The sequence below is a fragment of the Linepithema humile genome, chromosome 4 (assembly GCF_040581485.1).
Source record: "Linepithema humile isolate Giens D197 chromosome 4, Lhum_UNIL_v1.0, whole genome shotgun sequence".
Lineage (NCBI taxonomy): Eukaryota > Metazoa > Arthropoda > Insecta > Hymenoptera > Formicidae > Linepithema > Linepithema humile.
Genome location: NC_090131.1, coordinates 21,559,294 through 21,586,941, shown reverse-complemented (window position 1 = coordinate 21,586,941; position 27,648 = coordinate 21,559,294). Strand labels below are relative to the sequence as shown.

The 27,648-nt window shown below is 37.9% G+C and overlaps 1 protein-coding gene across 6 annotated transcripts in view; it reads right to left on the bottom strand.

The window, feature by feature from the left end:
• Nucleotides 1-27,648, bottom strand: part of LOC105672187 (proline-rich protein 36-like) — a 125,939-nt gene that overhangs the window by 78,881 nt on the left and 19,410 nt on the right. For all 6 annotated transcript variants that reach the window (XM_012366945.2, XM_012366944.2, XM_012366942.2 and 3 more), the window contains exon 2: nt 22,345-22,596. In XM_012366945.2, the coding sequence (XP_012222368.1) occupies nt 22,345-22,596 (252 nt within the window). The remainder of the gene's footprint in view (nt 1-22,344; nt 22,597-27,648) is intronic.

Here is a 27,648-nt window from a genome sequence, read left to right as displayed (position 1 = left end):
GTTAAATATTGAAAACATATATTTTCCATTCCATATTTTTCTCTCGGCTAGAATTAACGTATTTAATATCGCAATTTTTTACGTCATACGCAAATGGCTGGCTTGCACTCGAAGAGATATATTCGACCGCATTTCGACTGAATCGAATTGGTGCGCGTTATTTCCAATGATAATAATGTTCTTGAGAAATTCCGATCCCACGGCATTTCTCTTCCTTCTCATTCTCTCGTTCTTTTCCACCTCCCGCCGTCGCGCATATGTGTGCGTAATATGCGCGGATAACGATTCTTCTAAGGATGCAGCGTGAGCAAAGTAGAATTCCAGTAAAAATTTAATCCACTCAAGAAAAGCGAAAAGCTTTTATTTATTATATGATACTTTTCTTAAAATGTAATTTCACGATTGCACTATTTATATTTTAATTCAATATTGTAATTTAAAATATAATTATTTTAATTATATAATATATAATTAAAATTAATTATATTATATATAATTATTTTAATTATGTAATAGATAATTATTTTAATTATGTAATATAATTAATTATATAATATAATTATTTTAATTATGTAATATAATTGATTATATAATATAATTATTTTAATTATATAATATAATTAAATTAAAAATATTATTTATATATATTATATTAATTTGTTAATTATTTTACTATACATTATTTCCATTATAATTATAATAAATAAATGTAATAAATTTTTGTTACATTTCTTATTTTAAACGTTTGATAAGCATGTTTTTTTGGTACGCTATCTTATCTAAATTTAAAGTTTTAAACATATATCTACAAAATAATATCAAAATTTATTGAATAAAATAATTACTAAAGTAGAATTCTTAATTGTACGTGAACCAATTTGTTGTGGAAAAATATCTAACACAAAGAAACTATTTTGCTTGATATTACGCGCAATCTAAAATAACTCGCTTTCTTAGGGCAGAATAGGACTTTGAGTGAATGAGCCATCATTCGCTGACCCGAGATAGCCTACCGAGATAAGTGAACTCTTGAATTCGCGGTGGTAAAATCTGTTGTTGCTGTTTCCGATGCACGATTATACTCACCGCTGCATCCTTTTCTATGTAACATGTTTTGACGTATTAAATTTGATAGTTTTATAACTTGTTCTTGCTCTTGCTCTTATGCGCATTAATGATTTCCGCATCGCGGATACAGAGCTGGCGCGCGCTTGCGTATAAGGCTGGCGTTAAAAAACTTCACTCCGACGTGTACAGTAATTACTAAAAACAAATAATTAGCTGCTCCTAGGAAATGCATGAATAACGCGTTTTCAATGTGCATAGATATCTCGAATGGCATAGTATAATATATTTATTTGCGAAAGTGTGATTGCGAAATTATATGTGCAACGCGTAATTAGAGCATCGGCAAGTTTTTCTTCTTTTGTGAAAGTTTAGTGCAACGTGATATTCTATGCACCGTCGAATTCGATGTAAAAATTATAAAATATATAAAAAAAGGTAAAAATTAGCAAAAAGCAAATTTACAGCTTTATCGACACAGATATTTGTAGTAATGTTAAAATGTTAAATTATTGAAAAATTAATTTAATTATTTTAAATAATTCATTGAATTGATATTTTTATTTAAAAGATACCATTTTTTTATTTGAAATTTTAATTTAAAACCTGAAACCGTCCGACTGTAACAAAATTCTATAATAGAAAGGTAGAAATTTTTTATAAACGAACGTCATAATTTAAATCATCACGCTGAAATAAGTGATGCGCAAAGATAATTTTTAGATCGCGTGCATTCGATCATCGGGGTACGGATGCATGACGCAGCGGCTCAATTAGATATTCATTCTTGTGGATTGATGCTAAACACAATAGCCATTTGCCTTTTTTCCTATCTTTAATATAGCCAATGTTTTCTTCCAAGCAACGCATGGTCATGTTGTTGGCTGACTCATCGAAGAATGATTGCATCTACTATATTGCTAGGCGATATACGATAGCGCATCGCTAATTAATTATTTTCCCGCTCGGATAGTATGGCATCCTTGCGCGGACCAAGTGTTCGACAGGATTGCGTACCGCGTTATCAGAGGAAGGACCAAAAGAGGGGGAGAGAGAGAGAGAGAGAGAGAGAGAGAGGGGGAGAGAGAGAGAACGAAAGCGCGTAGCACCGAATTGTTTAATCAGTTAATTTTAATTAACACACAGAAATACGCCGTACAAAGACCCCGCGCATTAATTAAACCGTCGCTCGCTATTTGCTCTTTCCCCTCTCCCCTGCTTTAATTACATGCCGCGGTCTCGTCTCTCTCAGCAGTTTTATTTTTCCTTTTTTTTCCTCCTCGTCGCGTGATGCATAATCGCGACGCACAATATAATAATCGCGCTTCTCTCGCGCGAATAGAGAAAACCGCTTAGAGATCTTCGAACTCTTATTGTCGGGCGAGCGCCATCGCTTTCTTCGTTTTATCCCACGCGGCGAGAACGTGCGTGTACCTACCAGTGTATATACACTGGTATGCACAAATGCGTCACCGTCCGTTTTGTCACTGTCACACGCGTGTGCGAGCGATGCACCACAACACTTGTGCATCGTGATACGATGGCGCGATGCACAGGCAAGATGTTCGTCGACGAGAGGATTCGGTTAAGTATGCGTTTACATTTACGGCTAACGTGTGCAGAGGCGCTAAACCGCTTTTACAGCAGCGATACGTCGTCGGCCGAGAAGAGTTCTTGAACCTACAACGATCGTGGCAATAAAGGAATTGATTAGACGAGCGAAATTGCGGAGGTCAAACGGAATTAGCGAGTCTGTTTCTCGAGCAACCGGTCGTATGAATAAAACGGAACAAATGTTATTGCTGTTTATCGAAGCGAACGGAACTTGGAGCGTTTATTTGCATTTGAGATAAAAACATTTCGTAGAAAATGCGCAAAATGTAAGTGGAATATAGGTAAAGTGAAAAGTGCAAATCGGATATTTTGCAATTATGTTTGTGAAGTTATTATAAATATCTGACGTTTGTAAACTTATAACTTCAAAATGCGAAGCTGATGTTTTGCAGTAAAAACAAGAGATTATTTATGCGGAATGTAGGATACGCTCTCGCTTCATGCTTTTACTTCAAAACAACTGCTTTTACTTTTATCTTCTGCCAGAAGCATTTGCTCCACTTTTATTTCTACGACCCAATATCTTCTCCTGGGAAAACAAAGCAATGCGGATAAAAAGTCAAAAACTACCGCGTTGTTTACATTAATTATAAAACGTAAATTAATAGTCAGACGAGTTATAAATTTTTTGTTGACTGAACTTCTCCATTCGAATTTACGGAACAGGACGAAATTAGGACGCGCATAAAGGAGTAATCGCATCCTTTATGGATTCCATTATCTCCGCGGCTGATCATGATATACGACTTTTCGATTCCACGAGAATAGTTTGCAAAATTTCAGAAATGATCTTCTTTCGAATAGTGTAAAATAATATCGTTATCAAAATACAGGGCGTTATTAAATTATAGTGAGAAATAACCGCTTTGGGTCTGAATAGCAAGAGGGTCGTCTTTTTTTCCTATTATTGTGAAACCCTCACAGACTGCACCGACGATATTTTGTCCGTCTGTGAGCGCATCAAGTGGTTTATGTACGGACAATACTTGATCCACGTGGCAGTACCAAGGACGGTACATAGGCGTCTGCATTAGTGGCCTCGCGCGACGAGCCTTTCTCTATTTTTCGACGAGTCACACGTAAAATCAGAAAACTCGGAGATGAGGAGCCGGCTGGGCGCAGATTACGTTTAATTCGTACGACAAAAGCCGACGGCCTTTGAAACTTTGGCGTGCTACAGAAATGCTCGCACCGGAAAGAAAAACAAACATTACGAGCAATCATTCAGTACGTACTCCGTTGCGAAGTTTTTACGTAAATGGAATTTTAGAAAGATTCACGCAAGATTCTTCGCGAGATTTTATGTTGCAATATTGTCAGTAATAGAACCTGAGGCGGAAATTGTATTTATCGATCACCGAATACCAATTGTATGGTATGTGAAGAGAGCGAAGGGGTGGAGCAGAAAGGGAGCAAGAGAGAGAAGAGAGGAGGAGAGACAGAGAGAGAGAGAGAGAGAAAGAATATCATTAAATATAGATAGATAATTATTTAAAGAAAAAGGAAAAAAAATGTTTCAGCGAGTCGCATTTTATTGCGTATATTTTATATTTTTCACCGATATAAGAACGAGCTTTTCTGTTATAACATTTATAAAATACAGAAAATATATCCACAAAGCAATGATTCACACAATACACGTACTTCGCAATAGACGCAATGAGGTATTCCTTTGAACGCGCGTGTTACCACTATATTTGCCAATGGCAAAGCGCAGGTACATTGAAGATTTATTAAGCGAAATGTTTCGCCACGGTTCGAAGATCGTTAATAAGCCATTTATGACGCATACACATTTCTATACTTTTCCGATAATAAATGTTGGTCGTAAAATCGTGAAATTAATTATTCGCCGGCTGCATTATCCTTTCTCAGCCGATCGATTGTAAGATGAGCGATTAAAGAGCCGATGTGACTAAGAGGTTTGCGCAATAGAAACATTAATGGAGGGCGAAGGTGGTGCGGGCTGACTGCCAGCGGCGATTTGTCGATTTGCAAATCGTAAAACGTGCGCCACAATTGCGGAATGTAGAGCGCCAAAACGCCACGCCAATGACTTTAAACAGACTGCAGCCTCGCCTGTATCACCATTGGCGTATAACGTCCCGCTAATCGCTGCTGTGTTTGCCGTCGTAACGCGTTACCCCCGTTTACTGCGATCATTCTCCATCGAAATCGTTATTTTCGTTTAACCATTATATATTCTTGTAACCAAATAAATTTTACGACTAGTCGATTTCAAAACTGTAGCAATCTAATTAGAACACTAGAATTTTAACAATACGGGTATAAACGCTATCGATTTTGTCACAAACTCCAAAATCTAAATCTCTATCAAAATAACAAATTAAATATTTAACTATTTGTATTTTTATTTAAATATTTTACAATTTTTTTGTTTTTATTCAAATATTATTTGCGCCGAATAAAATCTCGTTAATGTCCAGCTACATCATTTACGATTGGCAACAAAATAATGTTCCATAAAGCTTAATAACTCTTAATAAAAAAAAGTCTCTCTTATTATTTTATTTTGTATTATTCCCGTGTTTTTGTAGCATGTATATTAATATAAAAATATTTTACGACTGCTTAATTAAATTGCAGATGAATATAAATCATAAATAACATATAAAATAATGTACGTGGAGAAATATGCTCGTATTTTCGACGAAGCACTCCATAATAAGCCGCGCGGTATTCTACATTTTCCATATTTTCGTTATCATAACTGTTATCTCTTTAGCTGGCATATTTATTCTGCCTCGTACGCGCGCAAGTTATATTTCCGGCGCATAACGGCCGGGTAAATTTCATAGTATTTTTAATGATGTATACTTCGCCGGAGAATCTTTGCTAAAACATGAAGGATGTTTCGCTAACGTTCGCCATCATGTTTACAATTGAAAAAAAATAGTGGATGAAAGATAGCAATACGATCCTAACGTTTCAACTTTCAAATATGCATTAGATATTAATCCTGATAATGTTTTTCGTCTCGTGTATTATAAAGAAAGAGGGTAGAGATACTGTGTTTAAAATTACGCTTATACAACGAAAAAGATCCGTATCACCGACGTGGCGCCGCCATTTCGTTGTCAGGCCACTTAAATGAATATATTCTACGTGCTCCTAGTTTTTCCGCTTTCTCATGGTAAGAACAATATATCGATGTGGTTATCTAAATATTTTAAAAGGTCGTTAGATATTTTGTGTAAAACGAAAAGGAGCTGCGCCAGCGATAAACTTGACGTAAAAACTTCGTTTACTCCTTTGCGACAGTGAATAAAAATTCTTTTCTAGAAAATCTCTCTCTCTCTTTCTCTGCAGAACGCTCCGCAAACTTATTCGTTTTTATTCTCGAACGTGCTATCTTGCTGAAAATTTGCGTTTGCCCAAAAATTTCCAAAAAAGACACTTTTGATGCTCATCTTCGTGTATTCATGTGTAAAACATTTCGCGACAAGAACGCATTGTTACGCCGGAGAATTTAATCTGTCATCCCGCTCCGCCGCGATTACACAAGCGACGATTTAATCAACGGACAATGAAAGTTATTGGTTGTATTTCAGCGGGAAAGAGCGCGTGGTTTTGACACCCAAAAGAAAACGTTACGTGCATTTTGCTCCCCGTCTCTCTTTCTCCCTGCATACAAGATTATTATCGATCGTTACCGCCGACGCTAAATTGCGCGAATGACGCGCCTTTTGTCTCGCGTCGCCGCTGAAAATTTTGGTACTTGCATTCCGGATTCTCGCGAGAACATTTTCCTAAGCACTTGCGCTTTAGAAAGGCAAATGGCGAGAAAACGACTCCGACTAAATTGCTTCTTGAAAATGTAAACTTCCACGAAGAAAATTCGCACGCTTCGAATCATTGTCGATCTTCGTAATTGTGCCGTTTCAATCTCGAGATTGAATCACTCCGCGGTTTTATCCGCGTAAACGCGTGAGATCATATCCGTGACATGTGAATTTATCTGCGCCGTCGATTCGCTCACGGTAGCTTAAATAGATCCGTACGTTTCAAAATTGGAAAGTGTGTGTTTGGTAAATACTGTACAGAGTACCACTCGTAACGCAGTCTTTGTTTAATTTTACTCGTAGATAGAATCTGGTTTTATCAAAACATTCAGAATTACCTGAAAGTCAAATTGAAGCAACATCCTGGATGGAGAATATTTGAAGTATTTAAAGTATTCGAGCTTCTATCGCATTATTCGTCAATTAGAATATTTGCATATTATTTTGGTTTTAAAATTCAAAGATTTTCGTAATTCTCGTATTTTGAGATGCGAATATTTCGAATGAAGGATCTCGTATATCCGTACAACTGGATGTATTTTTCACATATCCGAATAATATAATTATCCACATATTTATGTGGTACGTAGCGGAATGACTCGCATTTCTGTCACCAGCGTACAAGTGTCGCAAGTCGACGATAGAACGCCACCAATAGTGCGCGGAAGATTCGCTCCCTGCATGCCCCCACGTCTCCTGCGGTTTTAATAAAGGCGACTCTCGAAATATGTATCTCCTGGACGCGGTCCAAACGGACGCGTACAATTATTACTCTGCTTTCTCGACGCGATTCGCAGCGTGAGATAGCCTGTAAATCAACCATCGACGCAGTGGAAAAGATTTCCACTGGCGAAAGGGGGAAATTGCTCGCTGTGGTAACTCCCGAGAGGGATGTCGAGGGTCAGGTTTAAGGGCTGTCAGAGGGAGCATAGATCCGGGCTGTTTTCAAAAGACACACTATACAACGACTCACCCTTCTGAATACCAATTAATGTGAATTACGTGGGTACATGGAATTCGAGACCGTGGATGCCACTCTCTCGTTCTCTCTCACTCTTTCTTGTATCTTTTTTAAGCTTATATTTCTCTTTTAAAATTCCTCGTTTGACACACGGGACCGATCGACAAAATTTCTTTGCATGAATTTACAAATGACTTCCGCACGGCGGAAAATCAACGAGAAGATGCGCGTGCGCACGTGTCGGATAGTTTACAATTACGTTGCCGTAATCGTGTTCTCGTAATTACCTCGAGGTAAATCAATCCAGGAGAGCGAATTTATCCCGCCCGATGCCCACCGCACGCGTAATCTCGCCGGGATCTTGTATTGGGTCCATCTTGCGTAGGCGTCCCCTTCCGATAATTCACACAGCATATGATAAAAGATCATCGACCTTAGGTGGAGTCGTTAGAAAAAAAAGGAGAATAGCGATTGAAAGAGGACGGAGAGAGGAAGGATATCGGCGGTGAGGGAATTTGTCGCCGTGAAAAGAAGGAAGGAGAAAAAGAGAAAGTTAGTTTCACGGTCGGAGGATGTCGGGGCCTCGAGTATTGACAATGAATAGTTTTCTTCCACGACGAAAAGCCGAAGAGGGGTGGGCATGAAGAAGAAAAAAAGAAATGGAGAAAGAGAGCACACCGGCCTCGAGCGAGTGGTGCGAGGAGTAGCGGGAGATGAGACTAGTAGACGAGAATAAAGGGAGAGTAGGAGAGAGAAACATAAGCGAGAGGATAGAGAGAGAGAGAGAGAGAGAGAGAGAAACGGACGAGCGAAAGACGGAGAGAGAAATTTGATAGGGAGGAAGGAGGAGCGGGAGGGGGGAGGGGTAAGTTACCATGGAAACGCGTCGTTCTCTCCCATCTAGACTCTCGGATACGGATATATAGATGTACGTGTTTACACATGCTTGCATTATACGCGTACGTCGGACTGTAACACGGTGTAAGTATCCAAGCATTCGTGTATAAATATATATGGGAAGTCATATTTTATAAGGCGATTTCTCGTACGGGATTGCATTACAACGTGTCGCGGGATTTAATTTGCATTTATTTTTCTTTTTTTTATTTTTGAAACAGAGAGAATTATCAATCACACAACCGGACGTGTATATGTGTATAAGCTGAATCCATCTGCCCAGCGTGTAATTTTATGCTTGAAGAAAATCTGTTCGCCACTCGCCGATGAAGTGACAGCTCAAGGAAATTATCGGCGCGGATTTCTGACATGCTTTCTATTTTCCTTGCGATTCTCGAGTCGCTCTTAGGCGACGTGTAACAGAATGCGACGCGCTGGATGCGCCGGGGAGCGCACGCGTGCGCGCGCGCACGGATGCCATCATTAGCATTTATATTAAATTAACCTTCCTTGTTCTCATAATGCTCTCGAGTCGTGGCGAAATCGTCATGGTGGAATTACCACTCTATCCCAATTAACTGTATGCTAAAAACTCGTCGCTCATACGAAATACAACAAAATCACTACAAATAACAATAAATTAGCGACGTTGCTTAGCGCAACGAAAATTGCGAAAGTTAACGTCGTGGATTTTCGAGAACAGCCATTATTCTCGTCGGAAATAATCTCGTGGATTTAGAAACGCGTCGGCTGAGACGAAAAATAAGTACATCCCCGATCGTTTCGCGCGCGACGACAGACTTATATCGCGTTAATTGCACGAGCGCGCCGTAAGATAATTCGGTTTGCCCGCGAGAATTTTCAAGATGAATCTCATCAGCCCCTCATTTACCTGTCAAAGGTGGAAATCAGAGAGGCGTCGCGTGTAAAGATGAACGATTCATAGGTCAATGGGGCCTTAGGGATATATCCAAGGAGGAATACCCGCGTTCCCCGTCTTCCGGACCGCGTGTACTCCGCTGGACTCCGGGAGAGCGCATTGGCGTAAACCAATGATGAAAATAGAAACACGATATAAATATAAAAGCAATTGTGTGACACGCGTCGGGCATGAATTATCCCTTTAATCTCTCATATAGATGAAAATAATGAGTATTTTTACGGTATAATACTAATCGCAATTTTACGTACATATTTTTATACGTTTTACGTTTTTTATAATAAAATTTAGTATAATTTAATATAATTTAAGATAATTCGTAGCTTATTTGAAAATCTATCAATATAAAACATGTGCATGTGATTGATATCACATTAATGTACAACGATTTTAATTTGTTACGAAGCGTGAAAAATTTGTAACTGATTGAACCATTATTTTTTAAACAGTTAATTATTAACAATTTGACGACTGTGCTTTGCGTTTGCAAAAAACCGTATAATTGTGTAGCATGAATAATAATGAAAGTATTTAATATATGCTAAATTAAATTTAGCAACATCTTTTAAATTTGCAAACTTGTGAATGGAACATGCAGAAAACCTTGCCATAATACTTCAATTCGTTGAATATTCGCTGTATATATACGTATATCGATCTCCCAGGTCGAAGGCGAAGAAAACAAACGGTATAGTCAAAGAATGCTCTATTGGAAACTCATCGGATAAAGGTTGGATCGCAGTTTAACTTTAAGTAGTGTAACGTCGAATTTTCACCACAAAATAAATGTCCACGAGAAATTATAAAATTGTGATAAACTTTAACAAATTAAAAATTTATTATTTTTCAAACATACAAATATTTTAGATCTTTCATGAATCATATTACTTATCTATCTAGCTTTTATTCATTCCGTGAATCTACAGATATATTTGTTTTTCTTGATGTGGCATATGCTTATATTATTTTGTTATTTTGTCACTAACATAAAAATTGTTTCCAATTTTGATAGAATAATTGTCTCATGATATGTCCCACTTTAAATATTAAAAGTCGAATCGATATCGTATTTGAGGTCGATCGATAATTTATTATCTACAGCTCAGTACACGCATCGTTAATGAGGACCATGATTATTTCCTTACATGTTAATCTTATTGTTGAGCCCCCACCCCCTCCCGCGCCTTATTCGTTAACAATCTATTTTGCTCCGCGCCGCGCGCAGCTTCCCCCGGAGCGTGAACTGGTTTCGAACGAGTGCCATGCCTTTTACGTTTTCTGGTTTTTGTGCTCCTCACGGAGGGAGACAAGGGCCGACGACTTTTAATGGACGACAGGGCGAACTGCATAGGCGTATGCATAACTGTGATTTTATCCTTATTCATAGGACGATGAAGAACATATCCCATATTCTTAATTGTGATAACGCGATAATCCTCTGGTGCAATTAAAATGGGCTTATTATTCAAAAGGACTTTTTCCATTTTGTACACATAATACATTCCAATTTGCTTTACGCATTCATGATTATTAACAATTTATTTCACGAATAATGAATTTTTTGATATAAAATTAAAGTTTCCACATACACACATTGATATTATTCACTTTATCATTTCATTCGATTATGGATGCTGGAGAAATAAATGTAATCTTTCAATAAAGCGAAGTTTAAAGGAAAAGGTATAAAAGTTGTATATATATCGTGATTGGAAAATGGAATGAGACTTTCTAGGACGGTGCGATTCAGTCTCAGCGATAAAAATGAAATGGAAATGTTTGTCCTTGAGCGAATAAAAGTGACATAGAAATATCGTTCGCGATTTTCACGTTATTATAGATATGATTCCCTTGCTTCATATATAGATAAATACATATATATTTTTTTATAATATATTGCAAAATGGAGTAGTTACATCGGGTATGTATATTTGAATAAAATATATTTTATTAAAATATACATACCCGATATAACTACTCCATTTTGCAATATATTATAAAAATAATAAAATATACATACCCGATGTAACTACTCCATTTTGCAATGTATTATAAAAACGCTATCATATTTTGTTAGAGAATATTTCCCAGATTTACGAGGATGTTTTTATTTCAATTGGAATCGATGCAAAAATTCCGAATTGCGGTTTATTGAAAAATAGACGTCATAAAATGGGTATAACAAAATCAATTATTATTCAGAATTTTCGTTGTTTCATATCGTTAAATAATTGATTTACGTTTGTAATTTCTCCATGTTTGTTAACATTTTTCGTTAAAAAATTGATATAAAATAAATAAATAAATAAAAAGTTAATGCGCAACGGCATGTGTGCTTTTCATTCAGCAACTGATTATCGAAAGCAAAGCTCGAAACACGTTTGCGTGTTCGAGCTCGTTCGAATGGTTCGATACGAAAATGAGGCCACACCCCGGGCGGGATACTGCAATATAAAATAATACAGATCCTATTGCTCCATTTTGCTAAAGAATATCCGATGACCTAATATTCGTCTCACAAATGTTTCAAACATGACTTTAAAAACAAGCAAAAAGCAATTAATCGCGAGATTGCAATCAATTTGAATGTAAAAAACCGGATAAATTTGCGCTAATTGTTCGTTTCATTAAAAATAAAATATTTTACGCAAAATATATTCATGAAAGAAACCAACAAATTGTATTTTAGCGCAATGGTTTTTGTAGGCGATTAAACGTTATTTCGGAATAATAGCATAACGGCGAGTAATGCTTTTAAGAAAAAAGATAAAGACGATGGAAAGCCGCTGCTCTTCTCGGCGGGTACAGGGTAACGATCCTCACAAACGAGTGTAGTTAGTACGTGTGTATACGTGTGTACGCGGTTAAAATGTAACAGTGAGTGTGTAACTCTGCCGATAATACGCAGAGTAAACTGGCGACACCGGTGTTGGTATAGACTTTCGGAATTTGTTATCACTCCGCCCACACTGCCGCTGCAAGTAATCATTTCGCCGTGAAGGAGAGCATCGGCTTTAAAAATACTGGGAGAACGAAAATAACCGGCGCTCTTTGCGCCTCGGAGCTTTAAATAAAATCTCCGCGCGAGAAAAATTGCAACCGCGAAAATGTTGCGGCGGTCGATCCGCTGGCTGAGGATTACGGGAATTGGCGCATATATTTTATGTAACGCGGATAAACGATAAAAAGCGCAATATTTCGGGCATTCATGTGTTTGTCACAATTAGAGTGAATGCGCGAATTTACTTTCTAGCTTGTGCGGAAAATAAATAACAACATTAAGTTTTAAGACAAAGAGCTTTGCCATTATGTTTAAAATAGTATTCTTTAAATAATTTGAGATAATAAAAAACACATTTTTAAAACATGGTTTCACGTATCGTGTGAATAAATAATATTTTTCATGAAAAATATTTATTATCTACTAATTATAAATATTTAGAAATAATTTATATTCATAGTTAATTTTGTGCGAATTTTTATGAGAAAAGAAAAGAAACAAGATTATCAACTTAATGCATTTTTTATTTTTGCTGTCTTAAGAACGTTTCAAAAATTGATGATATAACTTTTCTTTTCGATTAAGAAATCGTCGTGAAACGTTTTCAGTAGATGGTAATTTTATTTTTATTTTGTTCATCTCGTTAATGTGACGAAAAGCTATAATTTTAGCACAACAAAACATAAAGATTGACGGTTTAATTTAAGAATTTTTCGTTCGGTGTGCTTTTAGTGTTCTCTGCAATACATATGCATACATATGTGTGTATACATATATATATATATATATATATCAATCGTTTCCCTATTTTTTTTTTCTTTTTTTCTCTCTATCAATCTATCTTTTTCTCGAACACGAAAGGAAGAAACACTCCTCTCTGACAAGGGAGAAACGGCGAACACGAAAAAAAAGGACAGCTGGAACAAATTCAGAGTCCACGTATTTAGAGTAAAAAGGAGAAGCTAAGAAAGATGAGGAAACTTGGCGGAAAGAGTGAAAGACAGAGATGGTATGACAAACGTAAAGGGGGACTAAAGAGAAATCCCTGCGACATTCCTGTAAGGGGAGAATCTGTATAGTTGTTGAAACTGGTCAAAGCTTGCCAAACGTGCACGACTGTGTATTAGAATTATCCAATTTCTCTCGCCAAAGGACTGTGCAAACTATACACGCATAATGTACAGTAGCGCATAAAATTACATTGTTGCGTCAGCATACTCTCTATGCCCTTACGTTTCCTCCCTTCGAATCTCTTGATTATACGACCAATAAAACCAATAAGACCGATGTAATTTTGATTCGATAGATTTGTTGTAATAAAAATAACGGCGTCAAGGATTGTGCTTTTTCCCTTTCGTGCGTTTGTCAGTCTTGATGCGAAATTATGAGAGAAAAGACGGGGGGGGGGGGGTAACAATTTGGCCGAACAACGGCGAGCTTAATGTTTTGTAACAATGCCGGGCTTTATTACGGAGCGAAGCACTCCGCGAAGCACTCGTTCGGCGCGGAATTTTAGCCCCGACTCCGGGGTAATTTAATGCTGCATCGATCGCCGGAGGCCGCACGGGGAGCTGTAAATTCGAATTTTAAACAAGCACCGCGCTAATGATATTAGTATAATAATTATTACCACGCCCGTGCGATACGCATTCAGCTGCAAATGTGTAGAAATGGTATTTTATGGTACAAAAATCATTTTCGTTAACCAGATTCGGACATATCACGCATTTTTTTCGCAACATTACACTTAATTTCGAGTTGCATGCTTTATAAAGCAAAACGATAACAAATTAAAACAGTTAAAAAATAATTTTATTACCAACTAAATATTTATAAATATACAAATAACTCATAAATATAAATTAAATTTTTATTATGAATATTATTGAAAAACGATATTTGACAAGGGAATTGTCTTATGACAGTTAAAATAAACATGACGAAAGACAAAATTGAATTGCGGACTCGCTATGTCTGTTAAAGAAAATAACAAAGATAACCAATTATTATATAAATTTAATTTCTAATTATTATCGTCGCTGAGAAACGGTTTTAATGAGATGTGATAAGCAAGAGGATTACGCAACACGCGAGCTTGCAAAATCACGCTTGAACCGATCGATCGAATAATCATAATTTGCAATAAATTAACCGCAATATACTGACGCATATATTCGTCAGTACATCATACAATTATTGTCTCTCCTTCTCTTTGTCTCGTTGGAATTACCCGATCAGACAATCTTGAAAATGATGGAAATGGTTTTGGGCGCGCAAGTCGGTCGTGCGGTACGGCAACGTAATAAAGCTATTAGCGTAATGTTACGCGCAAACTTCGATGGAGTTACGTTACGTTTCGAGGAAACGACGCGTCCTTCAACCCTTCCCACCTTAGGAGAATGTATACGGTACAAACTTTAGTCCATCTTGCGAAAATTACTGATTGCTAGCATCAAAATACACGACTACTTGTATTTAATCATACCTATGAATTAAACTTGCGCGTCGCGCTAATGATTAAGAACGATGTTTACCAGCGAGTCGCGAGGAAAATCACATAAATAGATTCGTTGATTCTATCCGGTGAATAAATTAATTCTCTAAATTAATCGCGTTCTTCGATTTTTATTCCTCGAAATACATAATCCAATAATATAATTGGAAAAGAAATTCAATTAGCATTCAATGCTTTTTATTCCATTTATATTTCAGTACTCTTGAAAACGTATTGCACATTAAATAGAACCGATTAAACCGGTTATTGTTGAACGTAAGGCAAACAGGAGGCGAATATACTGTTCGTACAGCAAGTTTCAACAATTTCACGAGAAACTCATCTCGTTGATCGTAAGCAAGTAAAATGTGTTCGAGATGCTTGTGAATACGCCTTAAGGAACCGCCGCAGGTATCAAATACACACCGTGAAAGCGGCTAAGATGTGTATACGTATGCACACATATACACACGCGCACACCATCGAGACATCCTTCGTCTGGATCGTTTGGATGCTACCTGCAGTAATTTAAAGGTTAACGTCACTGGAAGGGGGAAGGGGTGGCGATGCCTTCCACGATATCGTCATTGATATTGCTGCTGCATCTCACGACGCTTAAAATAAATCTTCAAGTTTAAAAAAAAATTCTTAATACATATTAAATTAAAATTCTATTTTCCATCTCGTAATTATCTATTAGCGTTCTCCCCTTCTCGCCTCCTCGTCACAAATCGAATTACACAAAATATCGCATTCGAGATGAACTTTCGTGACTCTGCATTAGAACTCATAATGATGTGTAAATTAAGCTTAGTAAGCTCACCGGGAATACGCTGATAAGATGCAAGTAATTGCGGTGCTTAAAATGTAAATAGTACGTCGTATATTTTATCAGCGTGTATTATATAAGCACTTTGCCATTCAAATAAACGTAATTATTAATGTATCCTAAAGTTTGTGGAATTATTGCGAAATCAATTGAGACTCTATAAAAGTTCGGAAACTTGTATTAAGAAAGAAAGACCCGGAAAAAGTGGAAAGGCAAGTGGAAAGGCAAGTGGAATTCTCGCCCGTTCCCAGCGCATCGGGAACTTATCGAATGATTTTTCTCCCCGATTCCAGATTCGAGGTTTGTGCAGAGTGGGAGGAAGGTATTAAATTGCCAGCTCCTGTCATAATCTATCTCACCTCCGGCCGGTTAAACTTGGCTAATAATTCGCCAGATTGGCGCCGGCAGTAGGCATGCGCAACAAAAACCAATAACACTACCTCTCTCACTCTCTCTCTCTCTCTCTCTTCCTCATTCGCGCTCCCGCTTCCATACAGTGGCTCGGAACCCCTTCACCTCCCTTCTATATGTTCTCTTCAGCACCCCCGTGGCCTATCCCCCTATCCCCGTTTCCCTTCCCCACGTTTCCATGCCCACGGTCGCCCACTCTGCTAACCATGCCAACCACGTTGCAACGGCAACGCACCAATACTATCGCATACGCTGTACTGTATCATAGCAAAGCGCACACGCCGAACTGCATTCGCATAAATCCACTCGAATGCCTAATACCCGCCAAATGCCGGTCGCGAAAGAGAAAAGCGGAAATCTGTGCTTTATTTTATCATCCCGATGAATTCACTTCAAGCGGTAATTGTGAAATGAAAAATCCCAAGAGGTCACGTAGCAAACTTAATGTTTTGAATGACAATAAAACAATTATTTATTTTCAAAGTGTAGGGAATAAAAATATAAAAATATCCTCCTATTTTGTTTTAAAACAAATCTGCTGCGGTGGAAGCAGTAGTAAATATATACTGAAAACATATAAAATGATTAGATCGGCGGAGATATCTCCGCTATCTCTCTGATGTGACATCAGCCGCGGCCGAAAATCGATGACCGACATGTTCGATGTTCAAATCCGAAACTTCATAACGATCGACTATTCGTTGCTTTGCTAATTCATCAAATCGACTCGATGAATATATTAATTGCCTTGTTGTAACACAACAGTCGTGGCTGGCTGATGAAATTACGCGTTCACTGACCTTCTATCGACGTGCGCTACTCTATTGTGCTTTCCCGATGCAAACACAACACTTGAATTGGTCGATTAATTAAATCGTCAGACGAATGGTTCGATGATGTAATTTGATTCAATTAAAAGTTTCGGACAACTGTTTAGAATTTTTCAAAAATGCATTTTTAATTGTGCAATTAAAAAAAAAACAAAATGATAATTCGTTGTATGTGTTTTAACATATTAAAACAATCTATAATACACGTATATCACCATATTATGAATTTTTTTTTATCTAGTTATTTACTGATTGATAACACAATTAACATATAAATAGATGACATTTCTCGCGTCCAGCATTTTTTTTAACGAGTGATCGCTCATATTATTAAATCGTTCTTTTTTGAGATCCGTTCTTTTTTCGTAATATTACATCGCTATGCACAGGCGAAGTATTTCAATTTTCTCGTTAATGAGGAAAGTTGCGACAATAATAATGATAATACTGGCAACTACGTCGACATTGTTGTCGTTAATGAGAAGAGCTTGGCTAATGATAATGTCGCAAGGAGGAGCGTTATATAATGTTGACTTATTCCCGCATATCGTATTTAATATCTCCGTACTTGCGCTTTCCGCCTCGCACATTCAGGATCCTAAATTATCTCACAATATAATGAAATTAAATATTGGATTCTACCGTCGCTTTTACTGCGACGGTATGAAGAAACTGCGCGATATGAAAATATCTGATTTTTTAATTGACAAATAACGAAAAAACTGATAACTACACAAATACGCTTTCGCAATTTAATTACAAATTTAATTAGTGCAGATCTTTAAACTGCTATGTCATTAATGTAATTACTTCTCTATTTGTAAAACTCAATATACTTTCGCTTGTCTGTAAAACAAAATATCTAAAATTAAAATTTCTACAAGAGTAATTTTAAAATTGTAATAAATGTAAATTTAATATAATTTGGTATTATATATGCATATAATATATGTATATATATAAAATATATTTCATCATTTAATTAAATCATAAAATATTCAATGGTTCTCTTAATTATATAATAACTCTATTTGAATGAATTTCATTATATAGTGTAGAATAATATTCCAGTAAATATATTTTTGGAATACAATTATTAGTCATATATTTACCATATTTTTGGAATACAAAATTCTATAATTAAAGTAATAGAATAAAATATAATATGTACAAACACACGCATTTGACAGATTTTTTAAATCTGGTAAAAGAAAAACGGCATAATGACAATTACAGTTTACAAAAATCATCGAAGTGGACACGATCCGGTGAATCTTAATCGCGCGATCTCTCTCGTTGTGTGACGGACTTAAGAGTACATTCACCCGTCGCGGATTCTCCTCCGTCCTCCAGCGGCCAAACAACAACCGCGTGCACGCGAATTCCATGAGTTTTATTTAGAACATCGAATTATTCTAACGTGACGAGTGTGCTTGGGCTCGTGCATTCGCGCGTACGGGAAAAAAAATAGAATGGTAGAAAGCGCAAGGTAGACACGTCGTAAACCCGATTTGGCGGCAGGGCTGACGGAATTCAGAATAAATGATGCGTTCGCTTTTTTGACTCGTAACCCAAACTCGAGACACGAGTAATAAAAAATTATCTCGTCTCGCGAATCTACTTCGGAGATTGAACTTTTCTTCTCCGCGCGTGTCTGCTAATTGTACGGCGGAGATAATGACACGCGTAATTGCTTTATCGAACGAATCAGAGCGGACGAGAGAATGGGAATTTTAATTAAAATTTTGCACACCAAGTAAAAATACATACTTTCGGCCGAGCCAAGCAAGGCGAATTAAAATTACAAAAATTACGGGAGGAGTGGGTGCGCGCGGTGTTCTTTGAACTATTACAAAGTAACGAGGCGGGACGCGCGCGCTATCTTTTTTCGTTGGTAGGAAAGTAAAATCGTTGTTGCATCTGATAAAGGCCAGGCGGGCGCGCGCACGCGCCGCCGTGCGCGACCGCGAGTGTGTTGGTGTTGAACACAGGTAAACAAGTTCGCTGCATTCCACGCGGACCGGCTGTACCTGCTGCACGTAATCACGCTCGAATAATTAATTAGCTTATTCTGCATTACTTAGACAGAGTTAAAAATGTATCGCCGACTAAACTGGTCGCAAAGAAGTTTCTCATTACAATAAAATGTTTTATGAAACAAACGCGGCAACAATTCGGCGAGCTAATAAAATCTTATGTTCGTCTGGAAATTTAATTAAATCTTTGTATTCTTGCAGAATTTAATCAAGTTTTCTTGTAAAATATTTTAGATTTTAAAGTCAATTGACTAAGTCCCGACAGTCTCGCTGTGAAATATATAATTTTGATATAAAGTTAATACACTGAGATAAATCCGTAATATAAATGCAGCAAACGTAAGATAATTAATATAACGTTCTTTTTCATCAAATTTAATATCAAAAGATTGGATTATGACAATTAAATCCACATTTACGAACTAGGTTAATCTTTTGAATATTCCATGATTGGAGTTTATAGAGATTCGGATTAGTAACTTATAGATAAATGTTAACCGTGATTGGAATTTCTCATGACCTCATGCAAACTAATAGTGGTTATCCGAAAATCAAGTTTCGCGAAACGGATTCTCGCTGAGTTTGTGCCAACTTTCAGCTGGCAGCTTTGCGGGATAAAAATAGAGAACGCAATGTAATCAACTTCAAATTGTGGAGTAAACAATTTCGATAAAATTTTAATTAGAATCGAGTTGATGGAATAATATTATGGAATAATATAAAAGTATTACTACACAACGGATGTCGATTGCGATAATACGTCAGTATAATTATTGGCTAATGCAACAAGGTTCCGTTCCAATAATCAACTGTATCGTGCGAACATCGCACCTGCGCTAACACATTTCTGCGCGAGATTATAGTATATAATGTTTATTAGTGTACGTTTAATAGTGTGCGTTTATTAGTTGCCAAATTTATTCAAATTAATTCAGTATTAACAACGGTTAAAATGAGAGATTATAATGCAATCAATATTAAAGAAATTATTAACACAAAATATCTTTTTTTCATAAAATACTATGTCGATGGAAATAAAAATTTTCAGAAAATACATTTTATCAGTTATTCGTGCAAAAAATACATTGCTGAGAGAGAATTACAAAAATAGTATTTTATTTTATATAAATTTAATTGCACGACAACGACAATATTCAATTAAGACAATCAATTTATCTTATCTAAAATATAAGGCTTTATATGTGTCATTCTGTCAATTCTGAAAATTATTGCAGTTGTTGAGATTTGTACAAACTGTCTTCAACTGTTACAAGTACACCGGATAATCTTATGAAAACTCTTTGCCCCGTTGCAAAGTAACCGAAAACCGGATTGCCAGCAGCTGTTGGACAAATATTTTGCCTCGATAGTCAAGATGAAGCGTAGTCCCCATCCCAGCCGCGCTCATCAATCACGTCAATTACATACGACATGGTCGATTCGCGATAACATGCGATTGCGCGCGCGCGCGCTTGAGAGAGAATGAGAGTCCGTGAGAAAGAGGGAGAAAGAAAGAGAAAGTGCATACAATAGAATTAAAAAAAGAATCGGTAAAATAATTTGCAGCGACATCGCATTGGCGACAGGACAACAGGGGAGAGAAAATGGTGACACCGACTTGAGATAATGATTTCTATCGCGTTGTTCGACATAATTGTCAGCAAGAAAATGTTCAGTTTCTTCTGGAGCAATTACGAGGAACAAAAGGGTCAAAAGTGGCGACTGCAATTTTACGAGTTTTCCTTTCGAGTCTTCCTCTCTCTCTCTCTCTCTCTCTCTTTCTTTTTTCACTTGATTGTGGATAATATTCCACTCTGTTATTCCGAGTGTTCTTTAGCAAAGCAGTTATTACGAACAATTTCTAAACTCGCATGCGAACTCAAAGACAACGACGATAAAGAGATATTCGCTATCGACATTCATAATATCACTCTTATCAAAGAACAGTTTGCGCACCCTCTTTTTGCTCGATTCTTTTGTCAGCATTTTTTCTCTCATGAGCCACGAACAAGAAAAATAATATTTCCCTTCCCTTGGTAAATCGACCTATCTCTCGTTGTGAGCCAAACGCGTATCGATCGTCGCCGAGGAAACAGTGAGATTTTGTTTTATGACTTTAAATAAAAAGTAAAGCGCGAGAGATTGAAATTTGATAGACAGCTTTGTCGAGGAAATTTATTTCCTACTAATTTACAGTTAATAAACAAAAGTGGATAGATTCAAAGACGGCAATTCCGAAAGCGGATACAGCATCGGCTTTGGCTGTCCCTTCCGAAATAATCGGTCTGCAAACAGTGAAAATGACGAGCGGAGGGGTGTGCTTAATTGACGATGTCTCAATGGAACAACAGAACAGAGAGGGAGCGTGACGACCCCAAAAGCCACCCTAACGTCAGGCGAGGGGTTAGTCGAACGGTTGTGTATCCTTTCAACCTTCGAAGTGGCTTTAAGGCCACGCCAATATTTCACAAGTTTCATTTGCCTGGCCTTTCCTTCTACTTATCCGCCCACGGGCATTCAACGTATTTCCGCATATTTGAATAATACCTCTTTCGTGATTCGCGTAATCATTTTGATTTGATCGTGCACACGAAAATAGTTACGTTGATGCGTGATATTGCGATTACATGATAATTTCGATTGCATTCAGATACAACCGGTCGAATTAACGATACATGCAATGTAATGTACAATCGAATGCATTAATGGTGTCTAAAGCGCCCGCATTCAGAAGAATATTTGACCTGTCCTTTCATCACATTATTCAAAGCAATTAAACTACACATAATTAATTATATTAATAAAAAGGTTTTCAAATTATTTATATTTTTTCAATTTAAGTTATATACTTTTTAGAAGTGCTTCTTAAATTTCACAAAGAAATTTAACTATAAAAATATAGCACACTGGACACACCTTCCTGTATTCAATTGTGCATTGTAAATATATTCAGTGTGAATAGAAAAATATTTGAACTTATAGCTCGGTCATACGTTCACTAAAAGAAAAAAAGTGACATATTCCGGCGTTTTATGACATTTCAATGGATCGTATGTATCGAAACGGCAGTGAGCTAAAATAACACGGGGTACGGGAAAATGATAAGGACAAAGTATCGCACGATGCATCCGTTATCAACGATAGTCGGCAAAACAGGAATTACCGTAGCTACAAAGTTTACGAGTGTCACAGCAGTAAAACATTGATCAAACAGATCTAATTGTTTATTCCATTTTTTAAATGTGATTAAAAAACAAAGATTATGTATCACAAGGCTATAAAAAGCTTAGGAAAAAAAATTTGTAACACATCGTGTTTGTTAAAAATGTGAATTTAAAACACATTTTGAAGATAAGTTCTTCAAATGAAAATTAATACGCAATCGCCTGTTCACAACCTTATATATATATATATCAAAATTAGACGGCTGCATATATTTTTGGATATTTTTAAAAAAACTTACCTCTCCATGCGTGTCCCTCCTGCCGTCCGGCGTGTTCTCAGGTAAGAAATAAAGCCGCAAGGACGCCAGAGGCTGATTCGGTCCGCGACTGTCCATCCAGAGCAGTTGGAGCTCGCCGATGCTGACGAGGTCGGCATCGCTCCACAGTTTCGTCAGGAAGAAACTGCCGAGACGAAGGACACGTCCGTTACCTATCCTTACCGCTTTATAAAATGTGTAAGGGCCGTGGCTGAAGCAAGCACCGCCCAGTAACTGAAAGCACGGAAAATAATTCATGAAAATCTATATCTGCGTTATTTCCTCGAAAACATGTCACGAACTTAATATTATTACATCCGGAAAAGAATATTTCATGTAGATAATATGTTTTCTCTTTACATAATTTCCTATAATATTGCTTTTAATAATACGCCTGCGGTATACGCCATTTAATAATTGTGTTATCGTATCATTATCAATATTATAATTAACGTGTATTAACATTGAACGAGAAATGCGTTTGAATATTAGAACGTATTACGATGCAATATTAATCAGGCAATAAACAGATGCATATTTATATATCAAAACGCGACCGACATTAACGTAGCAAACAGCATAATAGTAAAATATTCGCGCAGTTTAACCGAGGAATATTCGGTTAAAAGACATATTTTTTTTTTTTTTTTTTCGATCCGGCAAAAGCTCGTTCAAGTCGGCTTTTAAAATACCATTCCCCGCGAATACGAGTACCGCGAGAGATTCGTGCGGCTGCGGGGGATGAGCCCGCAGAGAAGCGAGGGTACGTCTCTCTAGAGGGTATTTGCAGCATACCGCAGAGCACAACACGCACATACGTAACGCGAGATAAATCCGAGACGCGCGTTCGCAGAATAGAGAGGAATCTTCGCGCTAAGAGTGGCGTGAGCTTCCGACTCAAATGCGATTAAAATCGATACGGCATGACCGATGCGTGATCGTAAATAATAAAACGGCAAACGTGCGTGTGAAAAATTTATCAATTACCATCGTCGGAACAACGTTCGATAGGAATCCAAATCTCGTTCGGAAAAAGAATCCGACGATTAATTTGCATTTCGTTAAGAGAAAAAAGCAATCTAAAAAACAAACAAAAAAAAAACAAGAAGAAATCTCGACTGGTATACGTGACGTTGATTTCACGTCGGAGTTCTCCCTCTCTTTCTTTCTGCTGCCCTAGAAAAACTATTTATTATTCAATGAGAAAAATGTTTATTATCCGACTGCTGAAAAAAATTCCGCAAACGAAAGAGCAAACGAACCGTGCACGCGGCACGTACAGTCTGTCGCATAATTCTCGGCGGGATCTCTGACGCGTGTACTGACAAGCGGGGCAGCAGCGACTCACCATTGTGAATCTTTTACGTTGACCTGCCGCTTTTTCTTTCCGCTAAGATTCAACCGTCAACGCGTGTGATTAACGAAGCACGCGAGGGCAGCAACACGTTCGGTTCAGCGCGGCACTGAATACGCGAGGATTCTCGCACTGGGGAATACACGGACACTGCTGACGAATGTCGGTATGAGTGTATATGTCTTGTTGCGCGTACATATCAATCACCGGAAATCACTCTGTAATTGTCGACGCGAACTCTGGAGTTAGCTCGCTACGGTGTGCCGAAAGTTATTGCGAAACTTCAGAATATCCTAATAGAGGAATTAATCGGCTTCATCGTACCGTCACTAATTGCGTTGCGAGCACTTTTACGCGCGAGCTCGCGAAAAGATAAACGCGCGTTTTTTCACCTTCGTTCTTCCTTTTTTTTTTTCATCGAGTACAAATGCCAAATAACGCTTTGTATGGAATGGCAAATGCGCGGTATGGTACGAGAGCTTTCGCGGCTATGAAAAAGGATCGACATCGTAATTCAGAATACTCGATACACGAACAATCGAAGAGAGGAAAAACACAACGAGGTAGTCCGTTCGTGTTTGTAGCGCGGACTGTACGGGCGTCTGCTGCTTTGCAGCGGAAACTTGTCCATTACTCCCTTTGCTTTATTTATCCGGGCGAAATTTCAAATGGATCGGATTTGGACGTAAAAGAGACAGGTTCGCAAAGATCGATGCTCGCATATTCACGCGAAACGCCCAGCATTTTTAGTCAAGTCGACAAAATTCACTTGTGATTTATTGTTTTATATTGTAGCGTAACGCGAGAGCGCACGGTTCAGCAATGTATCGATTTCACGGCGGAAAGATGATTCTGAAAGACTCGTCTCGAATAACAAGGTCCTTTAATTGTCGACTAAGTGAATTCGATATTGGGTCATGTTAGTCACGCGCGCGCGTGGCAAACCGAACGAACACGCGGAGACAAGCGGGTGTGCTTCGATATGCAAAATTATCGCTAAGTCGCTCATTATTCGCGCAAATCGACGAGCGTGTGGCAACGAGCGTGTCCGTCGTCGCTATCAATCGTGCGTTACATAATTGAATCAATAATGTTACCGCGTGTCGAATTGCCGTGGAATGAGCACCGCTGCCATAACTATTTCCAATGTTTTAAGAGTACAGTCGCAGCTAAGAGTTCCCGCCGAACTGCGGCCGCGAACACGCGGGAGATCAGCCGGCGATGGTATTTATAGCAGTTAATCTCGTTTCTCTTCGCCACCGCGCCGCTGCACCGCACGCGAAACCTACCGCCATTGATATCGCGATTGCATCTACGACGCTCTTTTATCTACGCGGACAAGTGCATTGGCGCGAGATGCGTAAACGCACGCACACGCACGTGTACGCGATAAATGTAAATGCACGACTGAGTAACGAATTTTCGAATGCCGCTCTTTCGCCGTTATTATTTATCGAAATGTGTCGATTACACTGCCCTACCTCAGAGAATTGCTAAATATTTCACCACGCAGCCAATGCACAATAGCGTATATGCATTATTCAACAGACGACGTATACGCTCTTTCTTTCGTAAAAACATTTCCATCGCGTAAATAAATATCCATCGCCACAACAGCGGCGGCGGTGGCGGTGGCGGTGGCGGTGGCGGCGGTGACGGCGGCCGCACGTCGTGACGCTGCCGTTTCTCTCAATGTCGATTATTTTTCGATGCTAGAGAAGCGAGCGCGCAAAATACAACTGAGAGTGAACACGACACATGCGCGCGATACTCAAAGTGCCATGACATCGATGCGAATTGTTTAAAAATAAATGGGACGGCATAAAACAGCGGAACACCGAAACCGCAGTCTACGCAACGGCGCGTTAACGACAAACGCGGAACGTTGTCTAGTTTCTGTAATTGCCGTTCGGGGAATTGGTTCCCAGGTACGACAACGCTAATCGCGCGAATAAAACGGGAGCGGGCAATGTCTGTAAATCTTTGCATCCTCGGAGAGAATGGGGTAATTCAAAAGCGTATTGCGAGCGCAAAGTTGTCCGCGGAATTCTTTTCCACCGCCATATACGCGGGCGCGAAGATAATTGTTATCTTTCTTAATAATGCGTTATCCGCTCCTCCGTCGGGGATACCGTAACATTACGCGCTTGGAACTTCTGCAGCTTTATATAATGATCGTTGTCTGTTTTCCTCTCGCAACAGAAACGCTCGCTAAAATAGTGGGAGGGGAGGAGAAAGAGTGAGGGAGGAGAAGACGGCAAGAGTCGAAGAAAGAGAGAGAGAGAGAGAGAGAGAGAGAGAGAGAGAGAAAAATGCGTCACGTAACATTTTAAGGCCACTGAGTAGAATAATATTATATATACATATAGTGTGAGCTCTCTGTTTTTCCTTCAGGCAATGATGTTTATGTCTCTCTCATCGCTCCTGCATGAACGCAACAAAGATGCATATAGAACAGGAGTCAACAATGTGACGATATTGATCGAATCCAAATTGACTGAATTCAAGAAAGAAAAAGAAAATGCAACACATTTTAAACCGTCGAATAGAATAATATGAGTGTATATCTTCTGTTTTCTCTCGAATCAATATTTGTGTCTTTTTTTTACCTTTCTAAATATCTATATGTTGCATATATATATTTAAATGTGCCCGAAATACGAAAATAAGTACGGAGCAAAATTTAAAAGCGACACGTCTTATTATTTTAATTTAAAGAAATAATTAAATATAAATTGATTATATTTAAAAGAGAACATACATTATGTAAGAATTTAAAAATACGCAGTCAACAACAAAAAATATTGTTGTTAAGTTATTCCTTGAAATAACGACGAGCTGTATCTTTCTCGCATTTTTACAATGTACATATAGATATTGCTTTGAGGAAGATAAACATGCGCTGCACATATTAAAAATTAAAATACTGCATAAAATTAAAATATTGCGCGGAATTTCTTTTCTTTCGCGTAAAATGTATGCAAAAGAGAAATATTAATTGAATTTTGTTATAATTTCCGGTTAATCGATATATGTGTACGGGCGATAAATATTATAAATATTCAAAGGTTCGCTCACTGCTACGCCGATACGCTCGTTGACTAGAAGATATAAAAATACTGAATCTCACTGTACCATTTAGGCGGTATTGCAGGTATTCGTTAAACGTTACAAGAAAAAGGGGCGGGCAAGTGGAGAGCGTAAAAAGGTGATGAGTGCGATCGCGCGGCGCGAAATTAGTGAATGCAAACGACCGGAATAACGCGAGTAAATCACTGGCGATCGCTAATAGCTCTTATGTAACTTGTATCGCCGACAACATAACGAGCAATACATCAAAGGCGAATATATCGCGATTGTGTCGCGTTATCGAAGGAACGAACATAAACGTCGACTATCAAAATATTTGTCGGTTTTCATTGACGGAAAATCGATTGGCGGTAAACGCGACAAGACGAAGAGCACGTATGGAAATAAAAAACTAAATCGTACAACAAATAAATTTCAATCAGAGTGATATCAGTATATCTGATTGAAATTTATATATATATAATATATATATATGTATACAATACATATATATATATATATATATATATATATATTCAAGATGCAGTGATTGTATACTTATACATATATATATATGTATAAGTATACAATCACTGCATCTCGAGAAGCTTTGTTTCGCGTCACGATGCGATCGAAAAATCATCAAACGTAAAATATTTAACATCCCACGTCGACTGACATTTGAGAACGTCGGCTGTGATTGCGAAACGACGTTTGCATTACATAATTAACCTTTCTCATCGTGTCGGTGCGCGAATCGGATAGCTTCGCTCATCTCAAGCGGAAAGATCTCGCACGTGTGTACGCGGTCAGCGAGGAAAAACGTGGTCGCGCACCCAAAGGATCGAAAAAAGGACGGGATA